The sequence below is a fragment of the Contarinia nasturtii genome, unplaced genomic scaffold (assembly GCF_009176525.2).
Source record: "Contarinia nasturtii isolate CC-2019 unplaced genomic scaffold, AAFC_CNas_1.1 Cnas_scaffold_3116, whole genome shotgun sequence".
NCBI lineage: Eukaryota > Metazoa > Arthropoda > Insecta > Diptera > Cecidomyiidae > Contarinia > Contarinia nasturtii.
Genome location: NW_022200428.1, coordinates 440402 through 460288, shown reverse-complemented (window position 1 = coordinate 460288; position 19887 = coordinate 440402). Strand labels below are relative to the sequence as shown.

General features: G+C 34.0%; 6 protein-coding genes and 1 long non-coding RNA gene across 8 annotated transcripts; 3 read left to right on the top strand and 4 right to left on the bottom strand.

Moving 5' to 3' along the window:
* Positions 1-912: 912 nt before the first annotated feature.
* On the top strand, positions 913-2963 carry LOC116349777. The gene is made up of 4 exons (XM_031781369.1): positions 913-961; positions 1346-2290; positions 2399-2596; positions 2700-2963. The coding sequence occupies exons 2-4, from the start codon at positions 1352-1354 to the stop codon at positions 2862-2864; spliced, it is 1302 nt and encodes a 433-aa protein (XP_031637229.1). The 5' UTR covers positions 913-961; positions 1346-1351; the 3' UTR covers positions 2865-2963.
* Positions 2964-4517: 1554 nt separating this feature from the next.
* On the top strand, positions 4518-5515 carry LOC116349764. The gene is made up of 3 exons (XM_031781348.1): positions 4518-4622; positions 4698-4802; positions 4876-5515. The coding sequence occupies exons 2-3, from the start codon at positions 4736-4738 to the stop codon at positions 5367-5369; spliced, it is 561 nt and encodes a 186-aa protein (XP_031637208.1). The 5' UTR covers positions 4518-4622; positions 4698-4735; the 3' UTR covers positions 5370-5515.
* Positions 5516-6504: 989 nt separating this feature from the next.
* LOC116349740 lies at positions 6505-8671 on the bottom strand. The gene is made up of 4 exons (XM_031781314.1): positions 8530-8671; positions 7974-8312; positions 7710-7857; positions 6505-7633 (listed from the first exon to the last, which is right to left on the bottom strand). Exons 2-4 carry the CDS (start codon positions 8302-8304, stop codon positions 6628-6630), a joined length of 1485 nt encoding a protein of 494 aa, XP_031637174.1. The 5' UTR covers positions 8305-8312; positions 8530-8671; the 3' UTR covers positions 6505-6627.
* Positions 8672-8772: 101 nt separating this feature from the next.
* LOC116349741 lies at positions 8773-14487 on the top strand. 2 transcript variants are annotated; one of them, XM_031781316.1, is made up of 4 exons: positions 8773-9048; positions 9156-9224; positions 13091-13364; positions 13611-14487. In XM_031781316.1, exons 1-4 carry the CDS (start codon positions 8929-8931, stop codon positions 13811-13813), a joined length of 666 nt encoding a protein of 221 aa, XP_031637176.1. In that variant the 5' UTR covers positions 8773-8928; the 3' UTR covers positions 13814-14487. The 2 variants fall into 2 exon arrangements, with proteins under 2 accessions (XP_031637176.1, XP_031637175.1); XM_031781315.1 differs by lacking the exons at positions 8773-9048; positions 9156-9224 and adding an exon at positions 12453-12843.
* On the bottom strand, positions 10970-12157 carry LOC116349742 (S-phase kinase-associated protein 1-like). Its single transcript, XM_031781317.1, has 3 exons — positions 12010-12157; positions 11429-11717; positions 10970-11360 (listed from the first exon to the last, which is right to left on the bottom strand). The coding sequence occupies exons 2-3, from the start codon at positions 11715-11717 to the stop codon at positions 11152-11154; spliced, it is 498 nt and encodes a 165-aa protein (XP_031637177.1). The 5' UTR covers positions 12010-12157; the 3' UTR covers positions 10970-11151.
* An 833-nt stretch (positions 14488-15320) lies between the features above and the next one.
* LOC116349699 (2-oxoisovalerate dehydrogenase subunit alpha, mitochondrial) lies at positions 15321-17606 on the bottom strand. Its single transcript, XM_031781246.1, has 7 exons — positions 17391-17606; positions 16768-17323; positions 16373-16538; positions 16173-16276; positions 16005-16112; positions 15678-15939; positions 15321-15613 (listed from the first exon to the last, which is right to left on the bottom strand). The coding sequence occupies exons 1-7, from the start codon at positions 17445-17447 to the stop codon at positions 15535-15537; spliced, it is 1332 nt and encodes a 443-aa protein (XP_031637106.1). The 5' UTR covers positions 17448-17606; the 3' UTR covers positions 15321-15534.
* Positions 17607-18837: 1231 nt separating this feature from the next.
* LOC116349774 lies at positions 18838-19881 on the bottom strand. Its single transcript, XR_004201945.1, has 3 exons — positions 19364-19881; positions 19076-19279; positions 18838-18991 (listed from the first exon to the last, which is right to left on the bottom strand). It is a non-coding gene; the product is annotated as an uncharacterized LOC116349774 (long non-coding RNA).
* Between the last annotated feature and the right edge of the window lie 6 nt (positions 19882-19887).

Sequence of the window (19887 nt, the reverse complement as noted above, 5' to 3'; positions counted from 1 at the left end):
TTTATTCTAAATGAAAAGAAATCTAATCTTTATAAAATTCTCCAGCACCCAGTATTGATTAAAAAAATCCTCAGAAAAAAATTCAATCCAAACAAATAAATGTCAAAATTAACTGACTGAACGATCGAGAACAAACACCATGGAGCGTCCACCGATCATCGTAAAGTGGAATTGAGGGGAAATTCATTCGCGCAAAAAAATCGCATCTTTTTAACATACGAATTGAAGTTGGCTTGGCTAATTTATGCTTAATACTTCAATCGAAATGAATCTTCACGTATATCTTTGAATTCCCGAAAAATATGAACAGAAATAATTTTTTAAAAAATGAAAAAAGAAATTATCTAAAAATCAGACTGTTTCTTATGAAACTTAGCTTCTTCACAAGAATAGAAGAGTGAGTATATATTAAAAGTTAAAAAATAATAAAATTCATAATATTATTAATTAAAATTTGGATATCGTAATTTTAACAAATAAATTAATTATATTCGTTTGAGATAAGACTGGTTTTAATTTTTGGTTTTACCATTTTTGATCATGAATTTTCAGATCTTCAACGTTTTTTTGTTTTAAAAAAATAAGCTTTATCACAAAGTCATCGGTAATTTATTGATGGGATTAGTTCGCCAAGAGTGAACAGATTATGATGATTTAGAGGTTTTAAATTAGGAAAAATTCTGCATTTCAGACACGTCCAAATGACATAAGTTCACTTTGATTCATGATACAAACTGTATTCTCATAAAGACCAACTCACATCTGGTCCAGATTTGGAAGACTAACTTCACAATGCCATAGCTTCATTTGTCATTCTTAATTTTTCCACATGTCACCATGTCTTCCGGTTATGGACCCCATAAGTTTTCAAAGCTGTAACACACTCGCATAGCTTCATTCGTTCGCTGACTATCAAAGCGTCCACACGTATTTTCATTGTGTAGTGTTACAAACCAAAAGGGTAAGCTGACTTTGTTTGTTTTTTTACCGATTTTTTTTTAATCTTCAAATTTGCACGGCGGGTTTCCTAGAATTATTTTTTTCGATCAACATAAATTTGAGAATAAACAGTTATTGCTATTTTTCGGTTAATACAAAAAAAAAATTGGAGGAATTTCTTTTGAGAATTTTTTTGAAGCAAAAATAGAAATTAAATATGAATAATTATTGTGCAAAGGTACGGTTGAGAACTTAGTGGGGTTTAATATTGAAGATTATAGAGAATAAGGTGTTCACAATCAAAAACTCGTATCTTTTCAGTTTTACAGAGAAATCGGTCAGAGTGTTAATGCATAAGTGATCGCAGCATAAAACTCATTAAAATTATTTTCTCTCGAAATTCCAGTGAAAAATGTCTGACACAACGTCCAACTCATCGTTCAGCAATAATCGTCGATCACAAGCGTACGCTAAAACTGGAATTTCAAAATGTAATGTTTGCAAATCTTGGGTTCCATATACGTCATTTTCTGAGCACATGGCCCTCAAACATCATGTCAAGGCGGTGAATGATTCCGATCAAAATGAAGAAAATGCGTTTGTGAAGCCAAAAAGTCGCCGTAATACCGCTGATACACGTAAGGCGTTTAGCGAGATTCGATTAAATAAAATCGTGGACAACACCGGCGATCCGGTTTCAAAGTCTGTCTCATCGAAAATTGATCGCAATGATGTATTTCCATCGAAAAGTCATGTAAAAAATCACTTCGTGGATAACAACAACGACGGATCATTCACAGAAGACGGTGAAAAAATCCAAACCAACATATTGACTGGGGTAAATGACATTTATCGGTCGGAATTCCGTGAACCGAAATTGAACAAAAACAAACGCAATGCTCGAAAATTGAAGGATACAAAGAAATCGGTCGCTGCGGAAATGGCCGATGAACCGATGGTGATGCCCGTTATAAAGCCAGAACGTGAAGGAAGAACAATGCGACGCACGGCCGATATGTATGCCAATAAAAAGCCCAGTCGTTCGGCATCGTACATGCGTCCAACTGAAGTTCAACATCATGTTCAACATGGAATGAACAAACCGCCACGTCGTGACATCAGCTGGAATCAACAGTCCAAACGCCAAATTCCAACGGTTTTTGATATGTTCAACATGGGCCGTTCGAATGCGGTCAATTGTGGTCCATATCCGGAAATGCGAAAGGTCGATGATGAATTACCTGGATATGAGAGCGCAACACAACAGCGTTCGCCACGAAAACCAATCATTCCTGAACATTGTGTCAAGTGCCCGGTTTGCGAACATATTATGCACAAGGACCATCTCAAGGTAAATTGATTTCATTCTCTCTCTCTCTCTCTCTCTCTTGCGGCAAAGTAACCGAAAAATAAACGAAGAGGAATCTATCAACAATAAAATACATTTTCTCATCTCAAGGGACACCTTCAACGCAAACATTATGCTGAAAATAATGGTGTTCCCATCATCTATGAAGGGTATCATAAGTGCGAAATTTGCCAAAATTTAATGCCAAAGGAGCACATTCAAACGCACATCGAACGGGCACATGGCAACGAAATGCAAAACAAGGACACTTTCATTAACTGCAATTTGTGCGAAGCATACATGCACATTGTAAGTAGGAGTATTTTTAACTTAATATTTTTTTGTTAAACATTCCTTCTATCTAAGGTTCTAGTTCACTCATTGTTTACATTTTTTTGATTCAATTTGATAGGACTATATGCCAGGGCATTTGGTGCGCAAACACGCGAGACATGAGGGTTCGGTTGGTATCATTTGGCCGCAATACTCCGACGATCAAATCTACGACTGGCTCAGGACCGGAGCCATTTACATTCGCGACGGTACTATCTTTGTCGACCATACCATGTGGCGCTAATCAAACATTGCATTTTCATGCAAAGTGTAAACAACATTCAATTTTTACTATTTTTTATTCCATTTTCAATACTCAATTTTATTAAAAGTAAGCGATCAATTGGCCACAAAGCACAGCTTTTGCCTATCACGTACAAATAATTTTTAATGCATCAAATTGCATGACATAATCATAATTTGTAAAAAAAATCAATGAAAAATTGTTGAAAAAATGCCATTCCAAAAAAAATCATATGATCAAAAAAATGTCAATCTTGAAAAAGTTGACCAACTAAACAGACAAAATCTATTTTCAGTGAAATTATTAGGAATAGTGAAATAGACTGAATCTACAGAGCAGCGCTGTTTTTTCAGCTTCTATTCATAGGCGCTTTTTGTGTATATTGCATACCGACAGCGATTTTATGATAAAATGCCGAACGAAATGTCCGGAATGTAGAACAATCGGCCTATTGATTTGATATGCTCCAATCAATGGGTCTATTTTTCTACATTCCAAATTATTCGCTTGGCTTTTTATCATAGAATCACTGTCGCTATGCATTGTACACAATTAGCACTTATTAACAGGAGCTGCGATAATAGCGCTGCTCTGTAGGCTGTTCAGTCTATTTACTGCATGATTTATAGTCATAATAATTTCAATGAAAAATTGTCGCAAAATTCTAACTATTTTTAATTCAATCAAAACGGATCAAAATCAATCGCAAAAGGTTGACCAAAAATTAGTCGAACCGAACAGACAAAAATCCATAAAGAAAAAATTGACCAAAAGTTTTTTTTTTCATTTTTTTTTTTTCGAAGAAAAAACAACTACAAACAAACATATTTACAACTAAAATTTTACATGAATCAAAAGACAGCACAGACACTCAAGACTCTAATAATAAACTTATGTAATTCCCTACATTTATTTATAGAAACAAAAACTCATTTTTTATACGAATAAAACACACAGTAACTGTCCTAAAGGCAGTTAAAAAAATCCCAAGAATTCATTTGTTTATGAAAAAAGTTTCTTTTGTTTATACAAAAAAGTGTACGTCAATGAAGACCCGAATAAATTTATTTCAGATTTGGATGGAGAATTTTCAGTGTAAGTAATACCAAAGAGCAAATTGTGAATTTTTTTTTCAAATTGTGAAAAAAATCCATGGAAAATTCCAGCATTCAAAAAAGCTATTTTCTCAGAGTCAGAAATATGCCGACGTAATAGGAGAAGATCAGATTTTCTATGGAATCGATTTGCATAAAATATGAAAAACTGTAATCATTAGAAAAAACTCTCGTATTCCAAATTGGTCATAAATTTGACAAATACAGCGATTAAATCATAATTTATAGTCGTTTGAATTGTTGTGCTAAAATCATACGGTCTCATATTGCTACATGGGAATATGAGAAAAAAACTACGCTTCTTCTCACGCCAGAGCCACTCATAAACGACGAGAGCTCAAAACGAATACAAATAAACAAATCGGCAAGGTTGATGCTTCATAGACCATTAGTATGTATGACAAAACGTCGTTCTTGGAAAAATGTTGCTTTGGAATTGCCGTTATCGGCGACGACGTGCGATTGGTGTGCAAAGGTATGAAAGAGAGCGATACATGATGATGTTATTAGACAATAAAGTGCACAAATACGCAGACAATGTTGTTTTGTGCGTACATGAGCGTGTCTTTTCACCGATAAAAAAAGTCAAATGTCATCCGACTTTTTGCTAGCTATACACTGTGCAATTAAATTGCTTCGAAAGGTACGCTATTCATTTTAAAACAAATAAAAAAATTATCGATCGCCACTAAAATCGATGTATGGCTTTATATTTCAGTGGGACACCATCAAGAAAAGCCGAAAAATTTGAAAAGAATGGCAATTCGATGTGGTCTATGTTCAAATGTGATGGTTTCGGAACATTTTTTCAGTCATCGAAAGCGTAAGCATTCAGATTTCATAACTTATTGATTCATTTCCATTATTTCGATTCTTTTTTATGTGATAAACCATAGGTAAGCATCCACATGAATTGAATGTACCGTTCACAGCAGTATCCGATGACATCATTAAATCGAAACAAGTAGAAAATGTTAAATATGTAAGATGTCGATTTTGTCCGAACGACGTGCCCGTTAAGTCATTAGAAAAGCATCTCGAACGATGCCACATCGATTGCGGTGTTTGTGGTAAAACATTGCTTAAATCAAAATTAGATCAACATATGCGAAAACATAACAAAAAACAAAATCAAATGAATACGTCAAGCCCAATCAAGGCAGACGTTGAAAATTTGGCATCAGAAATGAATGCAATGGCAATGCTTGATAATCCATCACCAATTCGACCATCACCATCATCGACACCGTCATCGCCATTACGGACCAAAACACCATCGCCAAATAGAAAATCTAATATTGTTCGGTGTAACGAATGGCAGCTACACAATTACATTCGACAAGGTCGTGTTTATACCAAGAATGGTTGCTTGTATTTACGAAACATATGAGAGTTTTTATTTGGATTTTATTTTTACCAAATTAATTTTTGTTCAACCAAAAGAGATTCTCTTGCGGTTTTTTAAATAAAAACAAAGTTTTAACATTTCAACAACTCTTTTAAATTAAAAAAAAAAAAACAACATAACGATATCATTGGAATAAAGCAAAACATCAAAACTAATCGATGAATAAAGAATTTCATATATAAATCGATTTCATGGGAATTGTTTTTTTTTTTACACCGAAGACCAAATTCATAGGAAGGAACGGCTTTGCTGTAGTCATTGGCAGAGTGTCTTGTGAAACCACAATAGAAAGTGGGAACGTCATCAAATTGTCTGCATTATATTGTATTATTAGCGGCAGTATGTCTGGTACATTCGATCATATGGTGAGTATTTAAATTATGATTCTACCATTTTTCATTGCCGAACGACCGAATACTTTCAATCAAAACGTATTTTGACTTGATTTTCTTGATTTGGACTTTTAATTTGGCTGTGCTTTTCTCTCCAAATCGAATGGCTCATTGAATTTTACTATATGCTCCATATACTGAAATGAACTGTATAAAAACAACGAAACTTGCTTATATTACTTTTAAAGTCTGGACAGTCGAATGATCATATTATAGACAACGCGATGTTTTTGTGACCATCAATAATTTACTTACGATGTTTATTTGTTTCAGAGCATACCAAACACTCCAGCTATGAGTAATTTAAAAAGCAATTTGCTGATGGGTCTAATTAAATTGAAAGAGTGCATTAAAAAATATTGGAATTACTCCCTGCTTGATATAGTGGCATGATTAAGCTGCAGCTCCTTGTTTTTTTTTTGCTGATATTTAAATTTGGATTATTTAAATAAAAAAAATGATATTTAAATTTGGTGACCATTGAAAGCCTGATTGAACTGAAAATGAGCAGTGTATCACTGCACAATTTATCGTTACGGGATATAAAACTCAATCGGCTTGTAACAGACACCAAATTTCATTAGCTGCTAATTTTAAGACAAATTTCAATATTTTAGTACAGATTTGGATCTCTCACTCAATTCTGGAAAGGATAAATTAATAAAGAGTATATTACAATTTTCTAATGCAATATTGAGTGCAACTATTTAGTAAATAGACAATAGTTGCTGATGTTGTCTATATCTTTATTCCTAACACTTTTTCAATAAGCTCTATTTTTCAATAAAATCGTCCAACATTATTAGTAAAATTTATGTCCTGGTGTCTTCCATGATTGGGATATATACTTATAACTTTGGCATGGTTGAAATTGTCAAAATGGATGGTTTAGACGATTGGCCTGCTTTTCGGTTCCTGATGCGCTCACTTTTTCTGGTTGGTTGTTCATACGTATTGACCTGTTTTGACGTTTCTGGTTTTTCATTACGATTGTCATCTTTTGACATTCCCGGATGAACAAACTGATTGGCCTGGTTGGATGTGCGTGGTTGAGTATTACCATTGGCTTGTTTTGAAGTAAATGGCTGTGAATCTCGAACGACCCCTTGTGACGTTTCTGATTGAACATTAAATTGGGCCTGTTTTGATGTTACTGGTTGGACATTAGGATTGACCACATTTGACGTTCCCGGATGAACAAACTGATTGGCCTGGTTGAATGTGTTTGGTTGTGAATATAAATTGGTAGCTTTTGACGTTCCTGGTTGAGCATCCCAATTGGGTTGTTTCGATGTACTTGGTTGTGAATATAAATTGGCCGCTTTTGAAGTTCCTGGTTGAACATTAAACTGGACCTGTTTTGATGTTCCTGGTTGAGCATCCAAATTGACTTGTTTCGGTATACTTGGCTGTGCATATCGAATGACCCCTTGTGACGTTCCTGGTTGAACATCAAATTGAGCCTGTTTTGATGTTCCCGGTTGAGCATCCCAATTGGCTTGTTTCGATGTGCTTGGCTGTGAATATAAATTGGCCGCTTTTGACGTTCCTGGTTGAACATTGAATTGGACCTGTTTTGATGTTCCCGGTTGAGGCTCCCAATTGGCTTGTTTCGATGTACTTGGCTGTGAATCTAAATAGGCCGCTTTTGACGTTCCTGGTTGAACATCAAATTGAGCCTGTTTTAAAGTTCCCGGTTGAGCATCTCCATTAGCTTGTGCCACTGTTTTTGGTGCGCTTGGTGTCTGCACTGCGTTGGGTATCACGTTCTGATTGGCATGTATTGTATTTGCCCAGTTGATAAATCCACCCGGTGCATATTTATCTTCCTTTTTCATCTTTGCCTTTTGTTTTCTGCAATGTTCATTCGTTAAAAAAAAGTTTATAAATTTGTATGGTATGTTTTTTTTAATGAAAATTGCCGACCAACCTATTGTGATCGTCTTTAAGTTTAAATGTTTCACGAATTGCTGCTGGTAGTTTGTCTTTAAACATCGCTGCGATTTTTTTACACGCAGCATTTTTCAGTCCTCTGGCATTCAGATAATTGCAAGCCTTGATTAGATCGAATATGTTACCTGCATTGAAGTGAAAAATTGACAAAGAGAATTAGTAACTTAATAAAAGAAATAGATTTCCCACACAAGGCATATTTTTCGATCGTAAATTGATCTCTTGGCCAAACTTAATTCACCTTGAGGAATGTTTAGTAAATCAATATCCCACTGTGGAAGGGGATCGACGCGTTTGAAGACAAGACCAAGGTCATCGGGCTTTGGATTCTGAAGTGCATCATCATCATTGTACATCTCAACTGGATCTTCTTTGTGGTATTCGCACCATCTTATGATACGTCTCAAATGATGCCATGCCACATTAGCTACAGGAATGACAATTTCACCATCCCCTTCTGCTCCACCCGTGTCATTTAACATTGTATCGATCATTATTATGTGCTTAATAGCTTCACGGCTAATCTCGTAAATTCTGTCATCGCACGATTTTAATTTGATGATTTTTGGCATTTTTTGCACTAGTTAAATACAAATGAACAAATAAAGAGAGAAATTCAGAATTTCAAATTTAAAAAAATAATAATACAGTCAAGTGTACAAAAATGAGCGAGAGAGTTTGTTTTTCTTTACTGGTAAAGTACACCAACAACAAGAATGCAAACGTCAAACTGTACTTTTATTGTCTCTCTTTCTCAGGCCAACAACGATAAATTAAAATAGCATTTTACACTTTACCTTTCAAAATTCGGCCAGAAAATTCGTGAAAATAGCCTGCAATGGATTTTCAATAGAATGATAGTTTTCGAAGCGACGGGATTTCAATTGGCACAGCACAATAAACACACAATAAACTATGGACAGTGATAACAGTGTATCGCTTTCAGTATTGTCCGATTGGTGATTAAACAATGTGTAAATAATAGGAAATTTTTGGGATTTTTTTCAATTGTACGTAACTACTTCAATTCGAAAGTTTTTTATGTTTTGTTCACATTGAAATATTTTTTCGTGTATTTATAAGTTAGATAAAAATCGAATTTCCACCGTCATCATAAATTGGTTAAAAAATCATTTTTCGGTTAATTGCGCTAAATTTAACGCGACTAAATTGCCAAGTACTGGAAATAGAGCAAAATGGGCAAATGTTTCAGTAAAACCGATCTTAGTTCGGTCCAAGCTAATCATTCCAATGTGACACAACCAAGTGAAGAAAGTTCGAGTAACTCACAAAGCAGTGAAGATGATAGTTCTCTGGTAAGATAAACGCATATCTTTCTATTTTTCGTGGAACAAAATACTCTCGTTATTGTTTTAGTTAGTAACAATACATATTTATAAACATTGCTTTCGTTTCCAATCAGTTCGATGTGACACAACCAAGTGAAGAATTTTCCAGTAATTCACAAAGCAGTGAAGATGAATGTTCTCTGGTAAGAAATGCATCTGTTTGTCAATTTTTCTAAAACTTACGCTCGTTATTGCTTCAGTAACAATGAATATTTATGATATTGCTTTCGTTTAAAATCAGTCCGATGTGACACAATCAAGTGAACAGTTCAATATGGTACAAATAATTGAACAATTTCCCAGGAATTCACAAAGCAGGGAAGATAAAACTTGTGTGGTAAAATGTTCTATTTTTTGGAGAGAAAAAATTTACTCTCGTTGTCGTCTTAGTTATATTACTACTATTGCTTTCGTTTCCTATTGGTTCCGTGTGCTTGTGTCTTTCAAAATGTTTACTTGACGATGCCAACCTTGTCGATGTGTGGCTGGCAATGATAGCTTGAGCTGACGAATGTACTGACTTCAAAGCAGTACCGCGATCTTTAATTTTTATCGAAAGACACATCCATAGAACATTTTTTATACGGAATTTAATGGTGTAAAGTAGCATTTTGTCAGAGCGATCGAGACAAAGTAATGAACAAAACCAATCATTGGCATATTGGAAGAAATTCAATCTAACGTTCATCGTTCATTAATTTTCAGTTTATTATTGATGTTTTACTTTTCCGCATATCCATTGTGTGTAGTAAAGTTTTTCTATAGTGAGTGCAATAGTAGCAATCTGTTGTCCAAAAATGACACAAGGTTTTCCACGTGAAATACGCAATCAAAATCATAAATAATCGATGTTGAAGTGACAGTTACAAACTGTTTGTACAACAAATGCAAACTATTGAATCATCGATGTTAACTGAAATTGAACGAAAAACTATAACAACCGAGAAACGATCCTAACAATTCAAATACATCGAATCAATCTACATTCCGAACGTTTCAATCAATTTGTCATAAAAACTAATTTATTTCCATATTTAAAGAGTAATTCAAGAAAATCCAATTTGACAAATTTTCAGCTGAGCTCACTGTGAACGAAATATAGAGACATATCTGAAAATCGGTCTTCAATTAATTTTCTTCGTATTTTTTAATATTTATCATCTTGAATCTCACTCGAACCGCCACCATCTTAAAGAACCACCCCATTGTCTCAATTGGGTATGAAAGATGTGACGTGGAAAAGTCAGTGGCAAAAATAGACAAAGCTACCTTTGTGCAGAAAAGTACTACAACTTTATCCCACTCTGTTCTAAATTTTCACCAGATTTTCCAAAAAAATATTTCAATAGTTTGTGAGGCGACAGACAGAAACTATCAGTTGGTGCGATTATTTCTTTGCAAATACAAATTTTATTCAACTCACATTCACTGGAAGCAGACAATATATTTGGATTTTGTCATCTGGATATTTCAGCTCATCTGGATGACGTCAGGCGATGATACGGAGTGAAAACAATAGAAGTGATTGTTATAGTTATGGTTGTATTTTTAAATCTATACAGTACAACAATCACTTCTATTGTTTTCATTTCGTATCATCGCCTAACGTTATCCAGATGAGATTAAATATCCAGATGACAAAATCCAAATATATTGCCTGACTGGAAGGTATAAAAATATAGTCGGTTTTTCATTCAACGAATTTTTTCTTCTGTTTTCTTAAAAAAATTGGACGATTTTTCACAAATCCAATAAGATTTGCTTAAAAAAATACAAATTTTTATCTATTGAATCTGTATAAATGAAAATCTTTCAATATACCTGCATCAAATGCTATTCAAACTGAAAGAAAAATGATCGAATAAAAAAGTTGCATTTTTCAGTCGTTTTTAGTACATACAGAATATTTATTATAAGATTATTTTTTGATGTTTTAATTTGTGTCAGCGTCGAATTGATCGCATGACATACTACAGGTAAATGTGACAATCACACCGTGAATATTGAATTTATATACATATAGATATTTTATAAAATTATGACCAATTGGTCCCAACGATTTTCGATCAACTAATTACACAACTTTGGATCACACATTGACTCCACTTTGAGACATTCTTCTATGTCATTCGGTGTCAAATCTTTGTTAATGTTGAATGTTTGGCGAATTTCATCTGGTGATTTGCCCTTTATCATGTTTGCCACCGTTTTGTAAGCGGTTTCCAAGAATCTTTTCACATTCAAAAATTCACCGGCGACAATGAGTTCAAACAATGTAGCTGCAATGTGAAAAAAAAATCCTAAATGGATCGATTTGATGTTAAGATAAGAGCCAATTCAATCTCACCTTGATCAACCGTGAATAATTCTTGATCCCATGCCGATATTGGAACGTTTCGATTTGGGTAGTAGTCATACATTTCTTTTTCCGGAATAGAATCGTCTTTGTGATGTTCGGCCCATTTTACAATGATTTCCAGAATGGTCGAGTGGACTCTTTTCACCGGTATGGCATCGGTAATCGGAAGATTGGTTAATTCGATCATGCAACAAAGAGTTTGCAAGTGTTTGAGCGCTTGTGGACTTATTTCCAATATTTTATCATCGGATGACTTCAAATTGAATTTATTCGACATCTGGAATAGAAAAATCATACATTATCATTTCAAGAGGGGCTTGAAATCGTATCAAAAAATTACAAATTTCATGCTTGACACATTTTTTTACATTTCTCATTGAAAATTTGACCATCGAAACTGTGTCCGTCACACAGTCGTTTACACAGAAAATAAGACTGTGCCCTGTGCCGTCACTTGTTTCAATTGGAAAATACACAAAAAAACAAGCACATTTTAAAACGGTACTTTTATAATTCACAATTGTTCATTTTCTTCGACAAACAAAACGACGATTATTGAATTGACTTACCTTTGAAAATTGACCAAAAAATGATGCAGAAACAATGACTTGGTGTTAATTTTCCTTTTTTGATATGAATCTTTGTAGCAGAGCGTTTGGCTGGCGTGTAACAAGTAAATGCTGTAAACTGCTGACAGTGTATCGCAAGTGCTATCGCTGTCAGTTCGTTTTGCCACGTCAACACATTTCTGATAAATGGGATTTTTTCGCAACGTTTTTTTTTCGCTTGTGATTTTTCCAATTTCAAAAAAGAAATTTGAAATTAAAAATGTCCGAATTTTTCAAATTGGAACCAGAAGGTATCGAAAAATAAAGAGTATTACAGCAACAAGAAAAGTAAAACTCTTTTGAAATAATGAAAAAAAAAATTACATTGAAAAGTGCCGAAGCTAACTTCAAAACAGTTCTTTTAAAATGTCATATGAACGCTTCATTTTATATCGTCGAATTGTTTGGCGCTCAATCATATTGTGCGGTTAGTTTGCTTTTGATATTTGCTCAGTCATTATGATTTTTTTCGAGTTGCAATATATAATTGGTGAAATATGTGATAATGTTTCGCAATTTTTCACGAATTTATACGTACGTCATCCCTCATCACCGAAACCGAAACCGAAAGAAGATAGTCCAAAGATAATAAGAATTAAAAACGATCTAGCTAAAAATATTCGATTAACTAAACAGAAAAGAGAAAAAATAAAAGCGGCATTAAATAAAACAATTATACCACCAAAAAAACCGACACCAACTGCAACAATTATACCAATTAAAATAAAGACAATAACAAGATCAGACACCAACTCATCACCAAGGCTATTTGAATCAATCACAATAATTGAGGAGGTAATTGGCATTGTTTTTTGTGCAATGTTTGAACAAAGTCAATGAAGTGACTTACAAATTCAAGTCAGTTAACAAGTGGTTTTTAATGGAACATTAAATAACGGTGCCTTTTTCCATGGCAATGTTTGCTTCAATGCACTAGTCCTCTCGATAGAAATTCAGCGAAGGTCAACCATAGTTTTCCGTTATTGTTTTTAATATATTACGACACCAATTTATGTGTATTTTTCGCTTGTCTAATTTTCAGGATATCGAAAATCCGACCATCAAGATTTCGTTGCTTGATCGAGATGTTGAATGTGAACTTGAAGCCGCCCAACATATTGGAGCAATTAACGTAATGTTAAGCAATATGGATCGTGAAAGATGGACTACAGAGACCATACCTCTCAAAAAAGTCGATTATATTCAATATTGCCTGATTTTGCATTGGATATCCAAACCACATACGAGTTCAAACGACGAGGAAATAGATGATATTGTACAATGGGAACTAAATTTCTTGGATGAGATTTCACAAAGTGAGCTTATTATACTTTCTTTTAATACGCGAATTTTGAGCTGGTGGAAAATGTACTGCAGCATTATCAGCTAGGTTTAAACAAGCTTTCTGGGTTCATTGAACTGAGCGAAGCTCGATCAGATATTGGATGAAAATGTTTCAGTAAAACATTTTCCATACAAACGCAACTGCTGAAAATTCGAATAGTTGATTTAAACATTGACTTGACCCTTTAGTAATGTATGACCTTTTTACATATATTTAGAATATCCCGAGAGATTTTTAAGATTGATCAAATTGGCCAACTACTTGGACATACCAACATTATATACGGCCACAACAGCACATGCAGCATATATGTTGACTCAATGCAAACCCGATGCCATTCCAGCAGCGATGAGCCAGGAAAAACTTCAATCTTTCACAAGAAAACTTCCTTTCGAACATGATGACGACGACGACGATTAATTGTACCTTTATTAGACTTACAGTTTTATTCGCTATCTCTCTCATTTTTAATTTTATTTTAACATAAGATTACTTTTAAATGAAAGAAAATTATTATTATTAAAAAAACATATATGTAGTATATATAATTTAATTTTGGTAGATTTAAAAACGAATTAGATTTACCATTTTTCAAATCTATGAGGTATGTGTTTCAAAAGAGACTGTTTTGTTGAATAAATTTTACCAACAGCTTCATTACATTCATGGGCTATCTGTGGTTTCGAACAGTTGGTAAAATTTATTCAACAAACAGTCTCTTTTGAAAAACATGTCTGATAGATCCCGAAAATGGTAAATCTAATTCGTGGTTGGTCGATTTCAAATTAAATTAAATTGAATTAAATATACCACATTTTTCCTCTCTGTGTAGTAGTAAATACGACTAAACTCTTCATACGATTTATGTCTGAAAAGAACTTATGTCTGGAAGAAATTTATTACTATTTATAAAAAAAATTGAATTGGTTGTGCGATGAAATTCGAAATTGGCAAAATGGGGAAGGAGAATGTAATAGAATTTAGGTGTCTGTAAATTTTAATGTTTAATTTTTTGATACATAAAACTTACCGTCCAAACCACTGAACTGGCATAATTGTATTGTATTATATAAATATAACGTGAAGCAAATGTATTTTATTTTTTTGATTTTTCTGATGCCAGCAAACAAGTTTATTGAATTCCACACACCTAGTGGTGGTTTTGGATTACAATTTTGATGAATGTTCTTTCTTGGTTAACGTAGATTGAGTAAGGAGCAAGCAATTAGCTTTAAGAAATCTTTTGAAATGTTGCAGGTATCATGTTCTTGTACTGGATTGGTCGGCAGGGTTTTCTATGTAGACATTTATATTAGAATCAAGTCCATTCAATGAATAATCTCTTCGGTTAAGAACTGAATCGTTGCGGCGAAAGAGTAGCTACGAGCTACTCTTTCGCCGCAACGATTCAACTATTCTATAAATTCTTGAAAACTAAAAAAAAGTTGGAATTTTTGACAGAAGACTTTCCAATGGACAGTGTCCATAGATATTAAAATTTTTCTAAAAATATTGAAATTCTCATTAATTTTCCATGGAATTTTAAATCGAAACCCATTCAAAAAAATGAATTTCACTATTTTTTAGTAGAGACTTCTAATGCCATTCTATTTTATCATAAAATATTTTTTTTTGTAAATGCGGTATATGAAAGGTACAGAGAATTTAATGGCGTTAAATTTAATACATTTTTGCATCCCTTGTCTCAAGTTTGGCTGAATTAATCTCTTTATTTCTTTTTCTGCTTTTGTCTCTCTGATTCTCTCACAAACTCTCTTTATTTGTCTCGCTTTTTCGATTACTCTTTCTTTCTTTCAATGGTTTTTGTCTTGGTGTGTTAAGGTGTAATAAAAGTAAATCATTACAATCGTCCCATAACGTACTCAGCTAAATCGATAAAAAATCTCCAAACAAAATCACAAAAAAATGTCTTAAATAAAAAAAATCATCCCCTTTAATTCCACGTCCAAAAACAAAATGACATAAAAACCCGTGACTTTAGTCAGACTCAAAATGTTAACAAAGAATAGTTAAAATTACAAAAATTAAATTAGTTGCTTTTTTGTTGGAATAAAATGCCATCAGATCAAATAATAATAATTTTTGGTATGTAAATTTCATGCTGGGTCAATTGGCTTTATTTATTTAGATGGGAAGTCTTGCAACGGATAATGTTTGCCATATTCCTCACAATGTTCTTCCATTTCACGTTGTTGGTCGCTAAAAAAATGAAATCATAATTTAATTTCCTTTTAATTTTACATTTCCGCTCAAATTGTCTTACATCAAATGTTGTGGCATTTCATTGTAAACATCGCTGAACAGTTGACGCCAGTCGGCTTTTGGTTTTTTCTCCGACACCGAAATTTGTGTCAAAATCTGTTTTCGTATCGATTTTGTATACTCATTTTCATCGTGTTCATTCCACCATCCTTTTTTCGTCATATAATTTTGCAGTTTATTGATCGGATGCTCTGAATTTTGCCATACTTCAATCTCTTCGGCTGATCTATAGGCAGTACTATCGTCAGATGTGGAATGATGTCCTAAATTTTAAGTTAGAATTTTAAAAAATTTGGATTTTCTTTGAAATAACGACCAGAATAATTACCAACACGATAAGCCATCGCCTCAATGATAACGGGTTTATTGTGTTTCATCACATAGTCACGGGCGGCACGGGTGGCATTGTATACAGCGAATATATCGGTTCCATCGACTAAATAAATTGAAAACGATTATTCATTTGTTTGAGTTGTTCTTGTGTGTATGGGTAAACCTCTGATGGCTGCAATTCCGTATCCAGCTGGTCCTCTTCCAGCTATTCCATCGCCTTGATACTGTTCGGAACTCGGTGTTGATATGGCAAAACCGTTATTTCGACTAATGAAAGGAAACATGATTTAAAAAAAAAATTATGCACACATTTCTGCGATTGAAAGAGAGTCGACTCAGTCCGTGAATAAAAAAAATATTTACCAAAACAAAATAACCGGACATGATAGTGTTGAGGCAAAGTTGAAGGCAGCATGTGCATCACCTTCTGATGCGGCACCTTCTCCGAAGTATGTGACCACACATTGATTGTTATTTGGACGTCGTTTTAATGCATACGCAGCACCCACCGCTTGTGGCATCTGAGTGGCTGTAGAAGAAATTAAAATTAGATTTTCAATGAAGTCACGATGATTTTCAATCAAAATCACGATTTTTGACGTTTATCCAAAAAAAAATTCGATAAAATTTAACGGAAAAACCCTTGAAACAAGGTCGGCGGAAAAGCAAAATTTTACTGCTTCCGTACAATTCCCCTTTACCATCGACTATATGTCAAATGTTCCCAATGGTAACTAAGTAACTACTAATTAATTTACCTAATGGACTGGAAATGGTAACAAAATTCAATTCCTTAGATCCATAATGAACGGGCATCTGTCTGCCTTTTCCCTTATCGCCAACATTTCCATAGCACTGATCAACGAACTGTTCAACGGTGAATCCTCTCCATAACAAAACTCCCGCTTCACGATATTGCCCATAAATTAAATCGTCACGATGCAAACCAGCGGCCGAACCAATTTGTGTCGCTTCCTCTCCGTAATGTGTCATATAAAATGAAATTCGACCCTGTCGCTGTGATTCGTATAAAATTTTATCCATAATACTCAACTGAATCATATTTCGATACATCTTCTGTACAACTTCCCGGGATAGCTGTGGCTCTTGACTGTTATCCAAAATATTCCCGGATCGATCAAGCACACGATAAATTGGAATTGAATTTACATTTTCTGGCTGTTGAAATAGCGGTTCAGTTGTGTAAATTGTTTGACGAATGCCGGGAAAATCGATAACATCATCGCTTAGAATTTTTTGTGTTGTTGACGGTGTTCCTGACGTCGGTGATTGTGTATGCAGACCTTTTGTGACCTTGTTAACATTTTTTTTTTGGTTAATTTTGGTTAATTTCAATTGAATTAATTTTATGCCAACTCACATTTAATCGCACGGCCAAATTCGAAATTATTCGACACGGGTGACGGATAAAACTCATTTTTGTTTGGAAAATATGAAGACGATTCAACTTTTTCAACGATTTTTCAACAAAATAAACAGAATTTAATATTACGATTTATAAATGTGTACGAACGACAAAAACGGTGCTTTGTGAACTGTCAAACTACACTCGAATCGTGTGGAATGAACGAAGACAGTCGCGCGCACATTTATCAACTCATACAGTGCGCGTACCTTAAATCACAGTTACACATACCAACGTATGTCCAATTGTAAGTGACGCATGTCATGTCTCGTTTATATTACAACAAATAACTGAATTTAGCTGAATAGAGCACAAAACGAAGCGAAGAATGGAGAAAAAAATAGTTTTTTGATTAAACCAAACTGATTTGACTGAAAAAGTGATTTGAAAATGTCATTTTTAATATAAAATAACTATTTTAAATTCAATTCTGTGATTCCACTGCGTATTCAGCAGATGCATAAACATTCACAGCAATACACATAACAACATGATAACAACTACACTCACACTATCCGAAATCACTATGCGGTCGGAATGGAATGTGCATGTGCGCACCGTTGTTGTTGTGCATGTTATCGCTGTTTACTCTAGCATTGACTCCCGTCTTCTTCTTCTTCACAAAATCATCTGTTTTTTCTAAATTTTGTTTTTATTCTTCGTTCGTGAACGCTCTGTTTGCCTTTGTTATTGACATATATTTTGTTGCTTGACTGTTTTTGTGCAAGCTCACTCGGTTACAAATACACCGAGGTATTTCCTCGCATTGCCTAATGTCGAAAGCGTAAACAATACATGCCTCGAATGTTTACATTTAAACGTTCTTATTTTTTCGCGCGATTGAACGATATGGAACGAATTTCAGCATCGGAATATATTTCATTCAGCAAACGTTGAAGGCAATGAAAGTTGTTTTATAATACAATGTCGTCATTTCATTTGATGCTGTTGTTATCAGCCGTTAAAATGAATGTCTATCACTTGGACAAGACTATCTATATTGTTTTGAAGAGATAATTGTCGCAAATTCGATTTGATTGTAAACTTTAAAGAATGAAAAACTGTGTTTCATACAGTTGTTTACCATCAAAACGTATTCCTTTTATGGCGCTCTTTTATGTGATAGAAATGCGCGAGAGATACTACTTTTGTTCAACACGTTTTAAAAAATGTTTGTTTATTGAACAATATACACTACAATATATAGTATGTTTGTACCTTTCAGTCAAATTTTGAAACAAAATTCTGCGTTCCCATTTAATATTTTCAAGTAAAAACAACTTACGACAATCAAGTAAATTTGTATTGTAAATAACAGGAATAGTCACAGACATAAATAATTTTATTATGATATTTGAAATTAGTTTGAAAAGTTTTCTTTTTTATGCAGAAAATTGGAATTGACCACAACCCGATTGTATTGCCGTGAAAATGAGTGTTTCGTGTTGTACAGATATTGTTCTTGCTATGCAGATATTCCGTGTTATACAGTTGATGGAAAATCCAGAAGGCTGATTGTATGTTTTGAAATTAAAGGACTCACTGTCGCAACAAAACTGTGAAAGGGAGTAATTTGTCGGTGAATTCAGTATTTAAGTCATCTCACCCGACTTTCAGAATTTTATTATCTCAATACATACAAAATAATCCGGTCTTTCCAATGTGCTGTATTTTCTTGGTCGTCTCAATAAATACACCACAACCTTTTTCTCCATTTTATACATTAGAGCACATTACATCCTACATTCTGGAAATACAACAGCTTCAACCTTAATTTAAAATAAATAAACCTATTTTCGATTTTTAACTCTATATTCGGTGTGGAAACACATCGTGTTAGAGATCTTTATGTTATGTAAACACAAAATTCATGAATCAGTTCGATGTAAAATACAAATTTGTAATATATTCAAGCAATTTAATCTTACTTAGTATTCCAAGTCATGGCTTTAATTTCTTGGTCTGACACAAAGCCTACATATTTAGACGTGGAAGCGAGAAACTCTTCCTCGTTTAGTTCATCCAATGGGAATAAATCACCCAATTGCACTCTCAGCTTCAATGGATTCAAGTCGATGCCATTTCGCATATTTTCTGCCTTTGACCATTCGATTATTAATGGGTTACACCTTGATTCCATCAACTGTAGAATATTCTCAATCGATTTGCGGTTACACTCCAAAAAGCTGTCGGATGTCAAGATTCTTGTGCATTTTCTCGAATTTTTTCCTCACAAAATCGCTGTTTGTTTTCAAGTTCAAGAAGAACGGCCACTTCATAACCAAAACACATCTCATTGTTGGTCAATCATTTTTTGAATGGAATTTAACACGCCTCGACTGCTTCGTTCAATTCATATTTTTTACACAAATTAATCACTTCGCCAATGTGTTCAGATGTAAGCTGCACTTCGCACTTATAGAAAAATTGTAAAAATTCTCTAAAAGCTGCG